Source organism: Gorilla gorilla, chromosome 3, assembly GCF_029281585.2.
Source record: "Gorilla gorilla gorilla isolate KB3781 chromosome 3, NHGRI_mGorGor1-v2.1_pri, whole genome shotgun sequence".
Taxonomy (NCBI): domain Eukaryota; kingdom Metazoa; phylum Chordata; class Mammalia; order Primates; family Hominidae; genus Gorilla; species Gorilla gorilla.
The window spans coordinates 47,399,897-47,419,184 of NC_073227.2; the positions used below are offsets into that span (position 1 = coordinate 47,399,897).

General features: G+C 41.2%; 1 protein-coding gene across 1 annotated transcript; it reads right to left on the reverse strand.

Annotated features, from left to right (window-relative positions):
• Positions 1–15,297: 15,297 nt before the first annotated feature.
• On the reverse strand, positions 15,298–16,085 carry LOC115934278 (adenylate kinase isoenzyme 6). Its single transcript, XM_031009928.3, has one exon. It carries the CDS (start codon positions 16,074–16,076, stop codon positions 15,558–15,560), a length of 519 nt encoding a protein of 172 aa, XP_030865788.2. The 5' UTR covers positions 16,077–16,085; the 3' UTR covers positions 15,298–15,557.
• Positions 16,086–19,288: the final 3,203 nt, after the last annotated feature.

A 19,288-nucleotide genomic window follows, 5' to 3' on the forward strand; every position in this document is an offset into this window, starting at 1 on the left:
TGTAACATCTTGTAGCTCCCATAATTCTCACATGTTGTGGGAGGGACCCAGTAAGATGGATGGTTTGTAAATATTTTCTCCCATTCTGTGGGTTTTCTCTTCACTTTGTTGTTTCCTTTGTTGTGAAGAAGCTTTTAACTTGATGTGATCCCATTTGTCTGTTTTGACTTTGGTTGCCTGTGCTAGTGGGGTATTACTCAAGAAATGTTGGCCAATGTCTTGGAAAGTATCCCCAATGTTTTCTTGTAGTAGTTCCATATTATGAAGTCTTAGATTTAAGTCTTTAATCCATTTTGATTTGATTTTTGTGTATGGCGAGGGATAGGAGTCTAGTTTCATTCTTCTGCATATGGATATCTAGTTTTCCCAGCACCATTAATTGAAGAGACTGCCTTTTCCCCAGTGTATGTTCTTGGGACCTTTGTCGAAAATGAGTTCATTATAGGTGTGTAGATTTGTTTCTGTCTCTCTATTCTGTTCCATTGGTCTATGTGTTGGTTTTTATGCCAGTACCATGGTGTTTTGGTTACTATAGCTCTGTAGTATAATTTGAAGTCAGGTAATGTGATTACTCCGGGTTTTATCTTTTTTGCTTAGGATAGCTTTGGCTATTCTGGGTCTTTGTGGCTCCATATAAATTTTAGGGTTGTGTTTATTTCTGTTAAGAATGTCATTGGTATTTTGATAGGGATTGCATTGCATCTGTAGATTGCTTTGGGTAGCATGGACACTTTAACAATATTAATTATTCCAATCCATGAACCTGGAATATCTTTCCATTTTTTTGGTGTCCTCTTCAATTTTTTTCATCAGTGTTTTATATTTTTCATTGTAGATGTCTCTTACTTCTTTGGTTAAGTTAATTCCTAGGTACTTAATTTTTTTTGTGGCTATTGTAAATAGGATTTTTTTGTTTGTTTTTTGTTTGTTTGTTTGTTTTTGAGACAGAGTCTCGCTCTGTTGCCCGGGCTGGAGTGCAGTGGTGCAATCTCGGCTCACTGCTACCTCCACCTCCTGGGTTCAAGTGATTCTCCTGCCCCAGAGTAGCTGGGATTACAGGCTCCTGCCACCATGCCCAGCTAATTTTTTGTAATTTTAGTAGAGACAGGGTTTCACCATGTTGGCCAGGCTGGTCTCAGACACCTGACCTCAGGTGATCCGCCTACCAGCCTTCCAATGTGCCCAGTGACCCACCATGCCTGGCCTCTAAATAGGTTTACTTTTTTATTTTTCAGATTGTTCACTGTGGCATATAGAAATGCTACTGATTTTTGTATGTTGATCTTGTATTCTGCAACTTTACTGAATTTGTTTTATCAGTTCTAAGTTTTTTGGTAGAGTTTTTAGGTTATTCTGAATATAAGATTACATTGTCTGCAAATAAGGATAATTTGACTTCTTCCTTTCCAAATTATATGCCCTTTATTTGTTTCTCTTATCTGATTCCTCTAGCTAGGACTTCCAGTATTATGTTGAATAACAGTGGTGAAAGTGGGTATCCTTGTTGTGTTCCAGAACTTAGAGGAAAGGCTTTCAGCTTTTCCCTATTCAATATGATATTAGTTGTGGGTCTGTCATATACAGCTTTTATTATGTTGAAGTATATTCCTTATATAATGAGTTTCTTGAGGGTTTTTAACATGAAGGGATGTTGAATTTTATCAAATGCTTTTTCAGAATTAATTGAGATGATCAAATGGTTTTATCCTACATTCTGTTAATATGATTTATCACATTGATTGATTTGCATATGTTGAACCATCCTTGCCTCCCAGTGATAAATCCAACTTGGTCATGAGGATCTTTTTAATGTATTGTTAAATTTCATTTGCTGGTATTTTGTTGAGGATTTGTGCATCAATATTCATCAGAGATATTGGCCTGTTGTCTTCTTTTTTTTTTTTAATGTGTCTTTGTCTGGCTTTGGTATCAGGGTAATACTAGCCTTGTAGAATGAGTTTGGAAGTATTCCCTCCTCCACTATTTTTTGGAATACTTTGAGTAGGATTAGTAATAGTTCTTCTTTAAATTTTTGGTAGAATTCAGCAGTGAAGCCATTAAGTCTCAGGTTTTTCTTTACTGAGAGACTTTTTATTATGGCTTCAATCTTGTTGCTTGTTATTGGTCTGTTTGGGATTTGGATTTCTTCCTGGTTCAATCTTGGTGGGTTGTATGTGTCTAGGCATTTGTCCATTTCTTCCAGAGGTCCAATTTATGGGCATATAGTTGCTCATAATAGCCACTAATCCTTTGCATTTCCATGGTATCAGTTATAATGTCTCCTTTTTCATCTCTGATTTTATTTACTTGAGTCTTCTCTTTCTTTTTTCTTCACTAGTCTGGTTAATTTGTCAATTTTGTTTAACTAAAAAAACCCATTTTTGTTTCATTGATCTTTTGTATTGTTTTCTTCATTTCAATTTCATTTATTTCTGCTCTAATCTTTATTATTTCTTTTCTTCTATTGGTGCGTTTGGTTTGCTCTTGTTCTTCTAGGTCTTTAAGATGCATCATTAGCTTGTTTATTTGAAATTTTTCTTCTTTTTTGATGTAGGCACTTATAGCTATAATCCTTCCTGATAGTACTGCTTTTTCTGTATCCCATATATTTTGGTATGTTGTGTTTCCATTATCATTTGTTCCAAGAATTTTTTTTCAGTTTTCTTTTTAATTTCTTCATTTACCCATTCAGGAACATATTGTTTAATTTCCATGTATTTGTATAGTTTCCAAAATTCCTCTTGTTATTGTTTTCTATTTTTATTTCATTGGAGTCAGAGAAGATGCTTGGTATTATTTCCATTTTTGAATGTTTAAGACTTGTTTTGCGACCTAATCTATGGTCTGTCCTTGAGAATGATCCATGTGCTGAGGAAAAGAATATGTATTCTGTAGCCATTAGATGAAATGTTCTGTAAATATCTATTAGGTCCATTTGGTCTATAGTGCAGATAAGTGTGATTTTTTTGGTATTGATTTTCTGTCTGGAAGATCTGTCCACTGCTGAAAGTGGGGTGTTGAAGTCTCCAGCTATTATTGAATTGGGGCCTGTCTTTCTCTTTAGCTCTCATAATATTTGTTTTGTGCATCTGGGTGCTCCAGTGGTGGGTGCATATATATTTTAAATTGTTATATCCTTTTGCTGAATTGACCCTTTATCATTATATGATGACCTTCTCTGTCTCTTCTTATAGTTTTTGTCTTGAAATCTATTTTATCTGATGTAAGTATAGCTACTCCTGCTATATTCCTGTCTTCTAGGTTTTAAGCCCTGCATGCATTAGGTATTTGTCCTAATGCTCTCCCTCCCCTTACCCCCCAACCCCTGACAAGCCCCGGTGTGTGATGTTTCCCTCCCTGTGTCCATGTGTTCTCATTGTTCAACTCCCACTTATGTGTTTCTCTTTAATCTTATGCATTGTCTATGTCTTGAAAAGTTGTTGTAGTTATTTTTAATTGGTTCATAATTTAGTATTTCTACTTAAGATAAGAGTAGTTTACACACCACAGTTACAGTGTTATAGTATTCTGTTTTTCTGTGTACTTCCTATTACTAGTGAGTTTTGAACCTTTAGATGATTTCTTATTGCTCATTAACATCCTTGTCTTTCTAAATGGAGTATTCCCTTTAGCATTTTTTTTTTTTCAGATGGTGTCTCACTCTGTCACCTAGGCTGGAGTGCAATGGCATGATCTCAGCTCACTGCAACTTCCAGCTCCTGGGTTCAAGCAATTTTCCTGACTCAGCTTCCTAAGTAGCTGGGATAACAGGCATTCACCACCATGCATGCCCAGCTAATTTTTTGTATTTTTAGTAGAGGCAGGGTTTCACCATGTTGGCCAGGCTGGTCTCAAACTCCTGACCTCAGGTGATCCACCTGCCTCAGCCTCCCAAAGTGCTGGGATTACAGGCGTGAGCCTCCACCCCCAGCCTCCCTTTAGCATTTCTTACAGAACAGGTCTAATGAAAGCTGAGGGTGAAATCCTTCAGTTTTTGTTGTCTGGGAAAGCCTTTATTTCTCCTTCATGTTTGAAGAATATTTTCATTGTACATACTATTTTAGGGTAAAAGTTTTTTCCTTTAGCACTTAAAATATGTCATGAAACTCTCTCCTGGCCTGTAAGGTTTCCACTGCAAAGTCTGCTTCCAGACATACTGGAGCTCCACTGTATGTTATTTGTTTCTTTTCCCTTGCCGCTTTTAGGATCCCTTCTTTATCCTTGACCTTTGGGAGTTTGAGTATTAATTGCCTTGAGGTAGTCTTCTTTGAGTTAAATCTGCTTGGTGTTCTAGAACTTGGATATTGATATCTTTCTCTAGGTTTGGGAAGTTCTCTGTTATTGTCCCTTTGAATAAACTTTCTACCCCTATCTCTTTCTCTACCTCCTCTTTAAGGCCAATAACTCTTAGATTTGCCATCTTGAGGCTATTTCTAGATCCTGTAGGCATGCCTCATTGTTTTATATTCTTTTTTTCTTTTGTCTCCTCTAATTGTGTATTTTCAAATAGCCTGTCATCAAGCTTACTAATTCCCTCTTCTGCTTGATCAATTCTGCTATTAAAAGACTGATGCGGCCAGACACAGTGGCTCACCCCTGTAATCCCAGCACTTTGGGAGGCCGAGGCGGGCGGATCACCTGAGGTCAGGAATTGGAGACCAGCCTAACCAACATGGAGAAACCCGGTCTCTACTAAAAAAAATACAAAATTAGCCGGGTGTGGTGGCACATGCCTGTAATCCCAGCTACTCAGAAGACTGAGGCAGGAGAATTGCTTGAACCCGGCAGGCGAGGTTGCAGTGAGCCGAGATCATGCCATTGCACTACAGCCTGGGCAACAAGAGTGAAACTCCATCTTGAAAAAAAAAAAGAAAGACTGATCCATTCTTCAGCTTACCAATTGCATTTTTCAACTCCAGAAACTACAGAATTTCTGCTTTATTCTTTTTTTTTTTTTTGGAATGCAGTGGCACGATCTTGGCTCACTGCAACCTCAGCCTCCCGGGTTCAAGCGATTCTTCTGCCTCAGTCTTCCTGAATAGCTGGGATTACAGGCATCTGCCATCGCGCCCAGCTAATTTTGTGTTTTTAGTAGAGATGGGGTTTCTCCATGTTGGTCAGGCTGGTCTCGAACTCCCGACTTCAGATGATCCACCCACCTCGGCCTCCCAAAGTGCTGGGATTACAGGCATGAGGCACCACGCCTCACCCCTATTCTTTTTAATTATTTCAATCTTTTTGTTAAATTTATCCAATAGAATTCTGAATTCCTTCTGTGTTATATTGAATTTTGTTGAGTTTCCTCAAAACAGCTATTTTGAATTCTCTGAAAACTCACATATCTCTATTTCTCCAGGATTGGTGCCTTATTTAGTTCCTTTGGTGAGGTCATGTTTTCCTGGATAGTGTTGATGCTTGTAGATATTCATCTGTGTTTGGGCATTGAAAAGTTAGGTATTTATTGTAGTTTTCTCAGTCTGGGCTTGATTGTATGCATCTTCTTGGGAAGGCTTCCCAGACATTCAAAAAGACTTCAGTGTTGTGATCTAAACTGTATCTGCCTTAGGGGGCACCTCAAGCTCAGTAATGCTGTTGTTCTTGCAGACTCACACAGGTACCGCCTTGATGGTCTTAGACAAGATCCAGAAGCATTCTCTGAATCGCCACACAGAAACTGTTATTCTCTTCCCTTACTTTATTCCAAACAAATGGAGTCTCTCTCTCTCTCTCTTTCTCTCTCTCTCTCTTCTCTCTCTGTTCTGAGACACGTGGAGCTGGGGGTGGAGTGACACAAGCATCCCTGTGGCCACCATCACTAAGACTGTGCTGGGTCAGATCTGAAGCCAGCACAGCACTGGGTCTCACTCAAGACTCCCTGTAGTCACCCCTTGGTTACAGCCTATGTTCACCCAAGGCCCTGTGGCTCTACAATCAGCAGGTTGCAAAGTCAGTTGGGTCCGTGTCCTTCTTTCAGGGTGGTGAGTTCCCCCAGGCAGGTCCAGAGGTGCCATCCAGAGCCAGGGACTAGACCTAAAAACCTTAGAAGTCTACCTGGTGTTCTATTATACTGCGGCTGAACTGACACTCAAGCCACAAGACACAGTCCTTCCCACTCTTCTCTCCCTTCTTCAAAGGCAGAGGAGCCTCATCCCATGGCCACCACCACCACAGGCCCACAGGGAGTGCTGCCAGACTACCACCCTTGAGGCCCAAGTGTTCTTCAATCAGCTGTGGTGAATGTTGCGTGGCCTGGGACTCACTCTTCAGGATAGTGAACTCTCCTCTTGCCCAGAGCAGGTCCAGAAATGCTATCCAAGAGCTAAGTCCTAGAATTAGGGACCCCCAAGAGTCTGGTTGGTGTTCTTCCCCACTGTGGCTGAGCTGGTACCTAAGGTGCAAGACAAAGTCCCCTTTACTTTTCCCTCTGCTTTTCCCAAGTGGAAGAAGTCTCACCCATAGCCACCACAGCTTGGAATGTGCTAGGTCTCACCTAAAGCCAGCATGTCTGAGTCTCACCTGTGGCCCTTGACGTAGTACCTGGGTATCACTGCTGGTTTTTCAGGGCCCAAGGGCTCTTCAGTTAGCAGATAATGAATACTGCCAGAACTGGGACCTTCCCCTCAAGGCAGTGGGTTCTCTTCTGGCACAGTGTGTCAAGAAATGTTGTCCAGAAGCTAGGGCCTAGAAAGGGGACCCCATGACTCTGACCAGTGCCCTATCCTGCTGTGGCTGAGCTGGTATCTAAGATGCAAGACAAAGTCCTCCCCACTCTTCCTCTCCTCTCCTCAAGTAGAGAGAGAGGGTCTCTTTTGGAGCCATGAGCTGTGCAGCCCCGGGCTAGGGGAGGGGCAATGTCAACACTTTCTTAGCCACCCTGCCTGGTATCTCAGTAGGTTGCATGCCCCCCAGTCCACTGCCTCTGGGCCCAGTTCAGCACTAGGACTTACCCAGCAGCTGCAGTTCTTGTGGCCTAGACGATCTTTCAAGTTTATTCAAGGCCACAGGGTACTTTAGCTTGAGATGACGAGATGGCGGGGCTTGCGGGAACTCACATTCAGACTGTTGAGATCCGCGATTCCCCTCTGGCTAGGGCTGGTTTAAATGCTCCCTCAGTGGTCGGGCATCAGCTGAGTTTGGTCTGGCTTTGTCTTTGTTATAATAGGGCAGTACTGAGTTCAATGCCTCAGAATTGCTGAACTCTCACTCTCCACACACCGAAATGCTCTCTGCACCACATTACCGCTGCTGGGGGGTGGGGGAGGGGTGATGTTGGTAATTCAAGACTCTCTTTCCTACCTTTAACCTGTTTAGTGCCTCTTTCGCGATATGAAGTTAAAACCTGGTACTGTGAATGCTCATGTGATTTTTTCATTCTTTAAAAGGTGCTTTTTCGTGTGTAGATAGTTGTTAAATTGGTGTCCCTGCTGGGAAAATGATTGGTAGAGCATTCTATTCTGCCATCTTGCTTTGTCCCTTTTTTTTTTTTTTTTTCCGTAAGAGACTGGGTCTTGCTCAGCTCTGTCACCCAGGCTGAAGTGCAGTGGCATGATTATAGCTCACTGTGACATCAAGCACCTAAGCTCAAGTGATCCTCCCACCTCAGCCCAAGTAGCTGGGACTGCAGGCATGTGCCACAATGCCAACCAATTTTTTTTTTTCGAGACAGAGTCTCGCTCTGTCGCCCAGGCTGGAGTGCAGTGGCGCGATCTTGGCTCACTGCAACCTCCACATCCTGGGTTCAAGCGATTCTTGTGCCTCAGCCTCCCGAGTAGCTGGGATTATAGGTGCGTGCCACCACACCCAGCTAATTGTTTGTATTTTTAGTAAAGACAGGGTTTCACCGTGTTTGCCAGGATGGTTTCGATCTCCCAACCTCGTGGTCCACCCACCTCGGCCTCCCAAAGCGCTGGGATTACAGGCGTGAGCCACTGTACCCGGCCCAGCCAATTTTTTAATTGTATTTTTGTAGAGATGAGGTCTCGCTGTGTTACCCAGGCTGGTCTTCAACTCCTGGGCTCAAGCAGTTCTCCTTCCTGGGCCTTCCCAAAGTGCAGCATTACAGGTGTGAGCCACCGTGCCCAGCCCTGTTTTTTAACTTTTTGTGTGATTGTTTGTTTGTTTTTAGAGACAGGGCCTCACTCCATCACCCAGGCTGGAAAGCAGTGGCACTATCATAGTCACTGTAGCCTCAAACTTTTGAGCTGAAGCGATCCTCCTGCCTCAGCCTCTCTGGTAGCTGGGAATACTGCATATGCCACCATGCCAGGCTTATTTATTTATTTATGTACAGACAGGGTCTTGCCCAGGCTGGTTTTAAACTCCTGGCTTCAAGAGATCCTCCTGCCTCAGCCTTCCAAAGTACTGGGGTTACAGGCATGAGCCACCATGTAGGACCTGTTGTGTTTTGTTTTATTTTAGCTTTTATTGAAGTGTAATACACATGCGGAATAATAGTTAAGTCTTAAGTGATTTCCATTCTTATTTACCTCTCTGAGTTTTCATATTCACTTCAGTTTTGGACTTATAATTCCCTTCTGTGTCATATTTTTATTACTTTAAATAAAATTTTAAAATAGTTTATGAAAGATTAACTCCAGTGTTGAATTGCAATTGGAGGATATGATTTTTTTTTTTTTTGAGACGGAATTTCACTCTTGTTGCCCAGGCTGGAGTACAGTGTCACCATCTCAGCTCACTGCATTCTCCGCCTTCCAGGTTCAAGTGAGTCTCCTGCCTTAGCCTCCCAAGTAGCTGGGATTACAGGTGCCTGCCACCACGCCCAGATAATTTTTGTATTTTTAGTAGAGACGGTGCTTCACCATGTTGCTCAGGCTGGTCTCTAACTCCTGACCTCAGGTGATCTGCCCACCTCGGCCTCCCAAAGTGCTGTGATCACAGGCGTGAGCCACCGCACCCAGCCGAGGACATGATTTTTAATAGATATACAGATCAGTTGATTGATAGACATAGAAATAAATATGAATGTGTGTGTATGCATGGGTTAATATACATACTTACATTCCTTAGCTCTTAGCTCTGTCCACTACAAGGTCCTAGGAGCAATGACATCCCAGTAGCAACAATGAGCATACCTAAAACCCAGATATTTTTTTCTAAGTCCTATTCTCCAATAAAAGGAACTTGGAAAAGCAGTTGATTTTATAGCTGGGAAGGAAAAAATACAGAAGAGGCTGAAACACCTTATGGTGCCAAAAAATAAGAAAGTGATCAAGGATGAGGATATGTGAAAAAGCCATAGTATCCAAACTAAAGGAGCTCCTGATGACCAAAATTAGAACAATTTGAACCACAAAATAGCTAATAATACTTATTATATGAACATGTGTATATATATATAAAGATAATACATATATTTGTGCTAAACCCACATAATAAAATATCTATAAATTCATAGTGAAATAAGTAACTGAATAAACAAAAGACACCTCTTTCTTACAGAAACAGTTTAAGTAATATATATATATATATAGAAAGAATGAGAGAAATACTAAATCACCATTAGGAAAACCCCACAATAATAATTATTACAGGCAAGATCTACCAATTGATGTTAAAATCAATGGATGAAAGTTTGAGGAGAGGCAGGACACGGTGGCTCATACCTGTAATCCCAGCACTTTGGGAGGCCGAGGTGGGCAGATCACAAGGTCAAGAGATTGAGACCATCCTGGCCAACATGGTGAAATCCCACCTCTACTAAAAATACAAAAATTAGCTGGGCATAGTGGCGCGCGCCTGTAGTCCTAGCTGCTGGGGAGGCTGAGGCAGGAGAATCACTTGAACCTAGGAGGCAGAGGTTGCAGTGAGCCGAGATCGCACCACTACAATCCAGCAGCCTGGGGACAGAGCGAGACTCCGTCTCAAAATAAATAAATAAATAAATTAAATAAAATAAAGACAGTTTGAGGAGAGAGAGGATTATTAGCATTGTCTAAAAGTATTGCCTCCAAGGGCCGGGCGACATGGCTCACTCCTGTAATCCCAGCACTTTGGGAGACTGAGGGGGGCAGATCATGAGGTCAGGAGTTTGAGACCAGCCTGGCCAACATAGTGAAACCCCGTCTCTACTAAAAATACAAAAAATTTGCTGGGCGTGGTGGTGGGCACCTGTAATCCCACCTACTTGGGAGGCTGAGGCAGGAGAATCTCTTGAACCCGGGAGGTGGAGGTTGCAGTGAGCAGAGATCGTGCCACTGCACTCCAGCCTGGGTGACAGTGCAAGACTTTGTCTCAAAAAAAAAAAAAGTATTGCCTCCAAGATATTTATCAATTACAAAGGGGAAAAACAGTCATTTTCTTTCACTTTAACAGTGGCTATTATGAGGAAAGCAGGCAGATATCATCAAGGTTGACATCACCAGTAGTTACACATGTTAACATCATGTATCCCCTGGTATAATGTATAAAGAGGTACACAACATCACTTCTATGGTATTCTTGCCAAAAAATGCATGATCTAAATCTAATCATGAGAAAACAACAGCTAAACCAAAACTGAAAGGCATTCTACTAAATAACTGACCAGGATTCATCAACATCAAGATTATGAAAGACAAGGAAAGATTGTCTTTCCCTGACTTTCATTGTCTTTGCTTGTCCAATCTGTCACAGATTCAAGGCATGACAATTAAATGCAATGTGTGATCCCAGAACAGAAAAAAGACACAGGTGGGAAAAGGGTAAAATTTGAATAAGGCCCGTACTCTAGTAAATAGTATCATATTGATGTTTATTTTCTGTCTTTCATAATTGTATATGATTATGGAAATTGTTAACATGAAGCAAAACTGAGTAAAAGATATAATATTAACTCTCTGCACTATTTTTGCAACTTTTCTATAACTTTTTTAAAATAAAAACAATAGATAATCCAAAGATGGATGATGTACTTTTGACCAAACAGGATTAGGATTGGAGGTAAGAGATGAGAGTTTGTTTTTTGGAGCCAGATGTGGTGGCTCAGCCTGTGATCCCAGAACTTTGGGAGGTCAAAGTGGGAGGATCACTTGAGGCTAGGAGTTCGAGACCAACCTGAGCAACATAGCGAGACTCCATCTCTATTTATACATATATAAAGAAAAAAGAGGCCAGGCGTGGTGGCTTAAGCCTGTAATCCCAGCACTTTGGGAGACCAAGGCAGGTGGACCACGAGGTCAGGAGTTCGAGACCAGCCTGGCCAATATGGTGAAAGCCTGTCTCTACTAAAAATACAAAAATTAGCTATGTGTGGTGGCGTGTGCCTGCAATCCCAGCTACTTGGGAGGCTGAGGCAGAAGAATCACTTGAACCTGGGAGGCAGAGGTTGCAGTGAGCCGAGATCGCTCCTCTGCACTCCACCCTGGGCAACAGAGTGAGACTCCATCTCAAAAAAAAAAAGAAAAAAGAAATGAGATCAGAAAATTTGCATTATTTTCTGTCTAATGTATAATATGCTTGTGAAGTTTCATTAAATATTTAAGAAGGATCCTTTGCAAAAAAAAGTATAATTAACAAATTGTTAGGCCAGGTGCCGTGACTCACACCTGTAATCTCAGCACTTTGGGAGGCCAAGGTGAGAGGATCGCTTAAGTCCAGGAGTTTGAGACCAGCCTGGCCAACAGGGTGAAACCCCATCTCTACCAAAAATACAAAAAATTAGGTGGGCGTTGTGGTGCATGCATGTAGTCCCAGGTACTAGGGAGGCTGAGGCAGGAGGATCACTACAGCCTGAGAGGTGGAGGCTGCAGTGAGCCATGATCATCCTGACACTGCATTCCAGCCTGGGAAAGAGAGTGAGACGCTCTCTCAAAAAAAGAGAAAATTGTTAATAATCTGGAATTTAAGTCTCTATGATTTCAACAAAACACTTCTCCATGTGAAGTGAAGATTTTCTTTTCTTTCCTTTTTTTAGACACAGGGTCTTGCTCTCCAACCCAGGCTGGAGTGGTGCGGTGGCATGATCGTAGCTCAGTGTAGCCTCAAACTCCTGGCCTCAAGCGATCCTTCCATCTCCACCTCCTAAAGTGCTAGGATTATAATCATGGGCCACCACACCCGGCCTGAGAAAAATCTCCTGATGAAATACTTTTTCACTAAATTTCAAGGACGTCAATGGGTTGGTTTTCTTCTTTGATAACCACTCCTTCTCAGATGGTCATGTTCATTGTTCCTGGTTTTCCTGTCTTCTTAATACTTAATTGCCCCAGAACTTGTTTCTATACTCACTACTTAGTGATCTCATCCAATCTCATAGCATTATATACCATCTGAATACTGACATTTCCAAATTCCTATCAACTGCTAATTTTTCCCATGAACTTCAGACTTACATATCCGTTTTCCAACTTCACATTTCCATTTGGCCGCACAATAAATATATCAAAGTTATATCCCCAAAACTAAACTCCTGATCTTCCTTCACAAGCCTGCATCTCAACTCAACTGATAATACCTCCATCCTTCCATTTGCTCAGGCTGAAAACTTTGAAGTAATCCTCTCCTCCTCTCCTCTCCTCTCTCTCTCACACACACACAAACATATGCACACATTCATATTTAAACCATCCGCAAATTCTATTGGCTCAATCTCCAAGACACAGCCAAAATCCAACAATTTTCACTGCCTCCAATACTACCTACAGGTCCAAGCTACCATCATCTGCATCTCGTTATTATCTCTTTACTGATATCCCTGATTCTGCTTTTGTTCCCCTTACAGTACACTCTGAACATGGCATCCAGAGTGATTCTTATAAAATGTAAGTTAGATCATATCACTCTTTCGGCTGAAAACTCTCCAGTGCTCTTCTTTTCACTAAGAATCTAAGACGAATTCCTTCCCATATCCCTGTACCATCCGGCCCGTTACCTCTCTGTACTTACTGTCTGCCATTCGCTCATTCCACTGCAGCCACACTGACGTCTTACTTCCTGAAGGTGCTGGACGTGCTTCTACTTCGAGGGTTTTTCACTCACTCCTCATTATTTCCCTACTGTGATCTGTATATACCATCACCACCCCGACCACAGTAAAATCTACTCACAATAAATATGACCAAGCACCAGCACCATGAGACTCAGCAGAAACAGACAAAACAGATTTAGAGTCCAAATGATTTACAATTCAGAATATGGAATAGCCACATGTGACATACTTATTGACGTAATCACAAAGAGAACATTATCTGTTGGCCTTCAGCACAGGAAACAGAAATCACTCCAAGTATTTCATTGAAAAAAGTGTTTTGTTTTTGTTTTGTTTTGTTTTCAGGAAATTTGGTACTTAATATGGTTGGGGGGGGGCAGGGCGCAGGAACGGAAGGAACAATGCCAGACACCATCACTAGACTTTTGGCTTTAAGGTCACACTTAGAAGGTACAACTGCTGTTGCTACTGTCACTGCCACTGCCACAACCTCTGCGCGCTCATGAATCTGGAGACATTCCATGGGATGTCGAACTGGCTCCTGAAAACTCTCAGGCATACCAGAGAGGACCCTTCAGCCTCCACCACCACAGGAAGCATCACCTCTGTTTCCCTCAAAAGTTTATATGAAAATGATCCACAATCTAGAGCCCTGAACCCAGCCAAACAAACACATGTGTGGGAAGAAAAGTACATTATTATTATTATTATTATTATTATTTTGAGACAGTCTGACTCTGTTGCCCAGGCTGGAGTGCAGTGGCATGATCTCGGCTCACTGCAACCTCCACCTCCCGGGTTCAAAAGATTCTCCTGCCTTGGCCTCCTGAATAGCTGAGATTACAGCACGCACCACCACACCCAGCTAATTTTTGTATTTTTAGTAGAGACGGGGTTTCATCATATTGGTCAGGCTAGTCTTGAACTCCTGACCTCGTGATTTGCCCGCCTTGGCCTCCCAAAGTGCTGGGATTACAGGCATGAGCCACTGCGCCCAGTCAAAAAATACATTTTTTTAAAAATGTGTTTCCTCGGTAATTTTTCTCAGGAAGCTATTGGAAAATATGCTTTATCAAAATGTGGGGTAAACAAAGAAGAGGCAGATATGGAAAACAGAAAACAGGCGACCCAGCACAGGAGAAAAAGGAAGGGAATCCCCAAATCACAGCCGTGCATAAGCGGGAGAGGGCAAACTGTCTGGACTACAGCAGTGTCACTCAAGGGACAGGCACAGTAATACTTGTCGCCACTATACCCTCTGGCCAAAGCTACTGGGACATACGCTCCATGAAAATGACACAGTAAACCAAGAAAAATGAAATCATTCAAAGAACAGAATTCAGATTAGGAGGAATTCCTAAGATACCAGCAAAGGGAAGTCTCAAGAGGACGAATAGGCAGCTGAGAGCAGGCATAGGACGTTACTAGATAGAGGGAAACAAAGATCTCCAGGAGAGAACTAAAACGAATATATGTATAGAGGACGTGGACCTTGTGAGAAATTGTACCAAAAGCTATTGGCAGGTATGAGAAGATTTAGTAACAGATGCAAATATAACTAAGCAAATCAAAAAACAAGGCAATTGGCCGGGTGCAGTGGCTCACACCTATAATCCCAGCACTTTGGGAGGCTGAGGCAAGTGGATCACTTGAGGTCAGGAGTTCGAGACCAGCCTGGCCAACATGGTGAAACCCCGTCTCTACTAAAAATACAAAAATTAGCCAGGCATGGTGGTGCACACCCGTAATCCTAGCTACTCAGGAAGCTGAGGCAGGAGAATCACTTGAACCTAGGAGATGAAGGTTACAGTGAGCCGAGATCACACCACTGCACTCCAGCCTGGGAGACAGAGTAGACTCTGTCTCAATTAAAAAACAAAAACAAAAACAAAAACACAGCAATTATTAAACTATAGGAAAAACAAAAAAGTAAAAAATAAGACATAAAGTACGTTATAGTACTCAGCATTGAATAATGTTTATATAAACATAATTTAGAGTATAAATATTTATTTAACTACAAAGGTAGACTTTTTTTTTGCATAATATACTGTTATATTCTTTAAAAAATGTACACATGTACATATACACTGTGCAGGCATAAAACCTCTAAAAAGACATATAGGAAACCAGTAACATTATTTCCTAAAGGGAAGGAACCTGGGGTGCCTGGGGATAGGGTGGTCTGGAAGGGAGACCTAACTTTTCAACATGCTCTTTTGTACCTTTTGAACTTTGTATCGAGTACAACACTTAACTTTTTTTCTAATTTAAAGAAAGAAAAAAGGAATACTCTGTTGCTTTATCTTTAGTTTTACTTTAAGAGATCATCTGCATTTTTTTCTGTAATAAACTTAAAAGATATCCACCCATTTTGTCAGATTTATTTATTCTTTAGCAATTTAAGTATTAAAATCACAGTTTTTGTCTCAATCCTTAATAATACTATATTCATTATATTTCATGTTTAGCTTTCTCATGGAGAAAAACAAACACAGGCATAAACCTATATACTATCCACCTGCTGGTTCTGCAACATGATTTTAATAAAGTGTTACTGACACTTGAACAATTTCTATGATGTCGGCAGAGATATCAACAAGAGTGATTATTAAGTAGCTAGCCTTATAAGTCAAGAGTTATGATCTTTGATCCACTGCTCAATCCATTTCAAGATCTGATCTACATTATTTTCTAGCTCTTCTGGTTTATTACTGGGCAGCTGATGCACGATCTCTTCCTTGTAGGATGCTGTGGCTTCTTCATAAAGAACTTGAAAAATCTCACACTGAATATTGTCTGTTAGTTTCTTCTCATTATAACCGCTTGTTTCAAGTCTTTCGTACAATACATTGGTATCTGTTCTCAGCACAAAAACTATATGAAACCAGCGTTCAGGGAAGAAATCACAACCATGGTAATCAACAATAACTCCACCTTCTCTCATTTGGTTATCTAACTCATCAACTACTCTGTCTTCATCTAAAATGGGACAGTCATACTCTTCATCATAGCCATCATACAATTGCTCTTCTCGAGCTAAATCACCCACATTAATGTATTTCAGTCCTGATTTTGACGCAAGTTCTTTGCCTAGTGTGGTTTTTCCAACCCCTGGTGTACCGGTGAGCAGGATGTTCGGGAGCAACATGGTCCCCGCCGCGACCGACTTTTTTTTTTACCAATACGAAATGATTGTATAAGAAAGCCAAATCTTTATCTACAATAATAGGAAATCAATTGACAAAATCTAAAATTGATGAGTTAAGGCCGAATGTGGTGGGTCACACCTACAATCCCAGCACTCTGGGAGGCTGAGGCAGGTGGATCACCGGAGGTCAAGAGTTCAAGACCAGCCTGGCCAACATGGTGAAACCCTGTCTCTACTAAAAATACAAAACTAGCCTGGCATGGTAGCACATGCCAGTAATCCCAGCTACTCAGGAGGCTGAGGCACAAGAATCGCTTGAACCCAGGAGGCAGAGTTTGCAGTGAGCTGAGATGGTGCCACTGCACTCCAGCCTGGGTGACAGACTGAGACTTCATCTCAAAAAAAATTAAAAAATAAAAATAAAATTAATGAGATGAAAGATGGTATCTGCATATTACAGAAAGTATAAATATGGAGATATTTGACTGCACAAAACTGAAAAAAACTTTTGCACATGTAAAATATTAAAAGTTAAATAATGTTCTAAAATTGATTGGTGATGGTAGTGCAACTCTGTGAATATACTAAAAAACATTGAATTTAACACTGTCAGTGGACGAATTGTTTGGTTTGGGGATTATAGCTCAATAAAGCTGTTAAAAAACAAATTATTGGGAGAAAATATATGCATGTATATCAAACGAGATTTAATCATATATATATATATGATTATATATTATATAAAGAACTCCTTCCAAGATACAGAATCAACCTAGGTGTCCATCAGAAGATGAGTAGATGAAGAAAATGTGGTATATGTAACAAATGGAATACTATTCAGCCATAAAAAGAACTAAATCCTGCCATTCTTAGCAACATGGATGAGTCTGGAGGTCATTATGTTAAGTGAAATAAGTCAGGCACCAAAAGACAAATACCATATGTTCTCACTCATATGTGGGAGCTAAAAAAAATTGTTTTGATCTCACAGTAGTAGAAAATAGAATAGTGGTTACCAGAGACTGGGAAGGGTAGCGGGCAGAGGAGATAGGGAGAGATTGGTTAAAGTATACAGAATTACAGCTAGGTAGGAGGAATAAGTTCTAGTGTTCTATAGAAATGGAGGGTGACTATAGCTAAAATAATTTATTGTATATTTTCAAATAGCTAGAAAGGATTTTGGAGGTTCCCAGCATAAAGAAATGATAAATGTTTGAGGTGATGGATATGCTAATTACCCTGATTTGATTATAACACATTATATACATATATTGAACTATTATTCTGTATCCCATAAGTGTGTACAACTATTGCGCGTCAATTGAAATTCTTTAAAAAGAAAATCAAGCCAGCACAGTGGCATGTGCCTGTAGTCCAGGCTATTCGGGAGGCTGAAGCAGGAAGATCAGTTGAGCTCAGGAGTTCAAGTTCAGCACAGGCAACATAGCAAGACCTAATTTCTGAAGATAAAATAGTTTTTTAATAAAAAAAGTTAAGAAAAATGAAAAAAAAAAAGAACTAGATGATCTCCAAGATCCCTTCTAGCTGCAAAATTCTGTCATTGTACAAAGCACTATGAAGTAGTGCTTTGAATATAGAATTCCTGGAGTATATATGTCTGCCCCACTCATTTAATACTTGGCAGATACTATTTTGTATTCTTAAACTTTTATAATTTTTGTTATGTTTTCTTCTTAAAATGTAAATTCCATCTGGGTGCAGTGGCTCACGCGTGTAATCCCAGCACTTCGGGAGGACAAGGCGGGTGGATTGCTTGACATTAGGAGTTCGAGACCAGCCTGGCCAACATGGTGAAACCCCATCTCTACTAAAAATATAAAAATTAGCTGGGCGTGGTGGTGCACGCCTGTAGTCTCAGCTGCTCAGGAGGCTGAGGCAGGAGAATTGCTTGAACCCAGGAAGTGGAGGTTGGAGTGAGCCGAGATCATGCCACTGCACTCCAACCTGGGCAACAGAGTGAGACTATGCCTCAAAAAAAGAGAGAAAATAATAGTAATAATAATAAAATGTAAATTCCTTAAATTTACATTGCTTAACATGGCCTCTTGTCTTAGTCAGTTGGGCTGCTATAACAAAATGCCATAGACCAGGTGGCTTCTAAACAACAGAAATGTATTTTTCAGTACTGGGGCCTGGAAGTCCTAGATCAGAGTACCAGTGAAGTGGGGTGCTGCTGAGAGCCCTCTTCTGGTTGGCACACTGCCATCTTTTCATTGTATCCTCACATGGCAGAAAGAGAGTGAGAGGACTGGGTGCAGTGGCTCACATCTGTAATGTCAGCACTTTGGCAGGACAAGGCGGGCAGATCACTTGAGGTCAGGAGTTTGAGACCAGCCTGGCCAACAAAAATTAGCCCAGCGTGGTGGCTAGCATGTATAATCCCAGCTACTCCAGAGGCTGAGGCAGGAGAATCACTTGAACCCAGGAGGTGGAGTTTGCACTGAGCCGAGATCGTGCCATTGCACTCCAGCCTCGATGGCAGAGTGAGACCCTGTCTCAAAAAAAAAAAATAGCAAAGAAAAAGAAGTGAGTGAGAGAGCTCTCTCTGGGGTCCTTTTTTTTTTTTTTTTTTTTTTTTTTTTTTTTTTTTTTGAGGCGGAATCTTGCTTTGTAGCTCAGGCTGGAGTATAGTGGTGTGATCTCAGCTCACTGCAACCTCTGCCTCCTGGGTTCAAGCAATTCTCCTGCCTCAGCCTCCCCAGTAGCTGGGATTATAGGCACACGCCACTACACCCGGCTAATTTTTGTAGAGACAGGGTTTCACCATGTTGGCCAGGCTGGTCTCGAACTCCTGACCTTATGATCCACCTGCCTCGGCCTCCCAAAGTGCTAGGATTACAGGCATGAGCCACCTCGCCCCGCCTGGGGTCCTTTTTATAAGGGCACTAATCCATTCATGAAGGCTCCATCCTGATGACCTAATTACCCACCCAAAGACCCCATCTCCTAATACCATTACACTGGGGGTTAGGATTTCAGTATATGAGTTTGCCGGGAACACAAGCACTCAGTCCATTGTAGCCCTCAATATAGTAAAATATTCAATAAATACTTAATAATCGTTAAGAAAAGATGAAGTCCCTATCCTGATTCACTAAGTTGTAATAAATATTTCATAAATTCATCATCTGTTTTCATAAATATTTGAGAATTCTGTAAGAGTATTTTTTTCTTTTTCCTTCTTCCTTTTT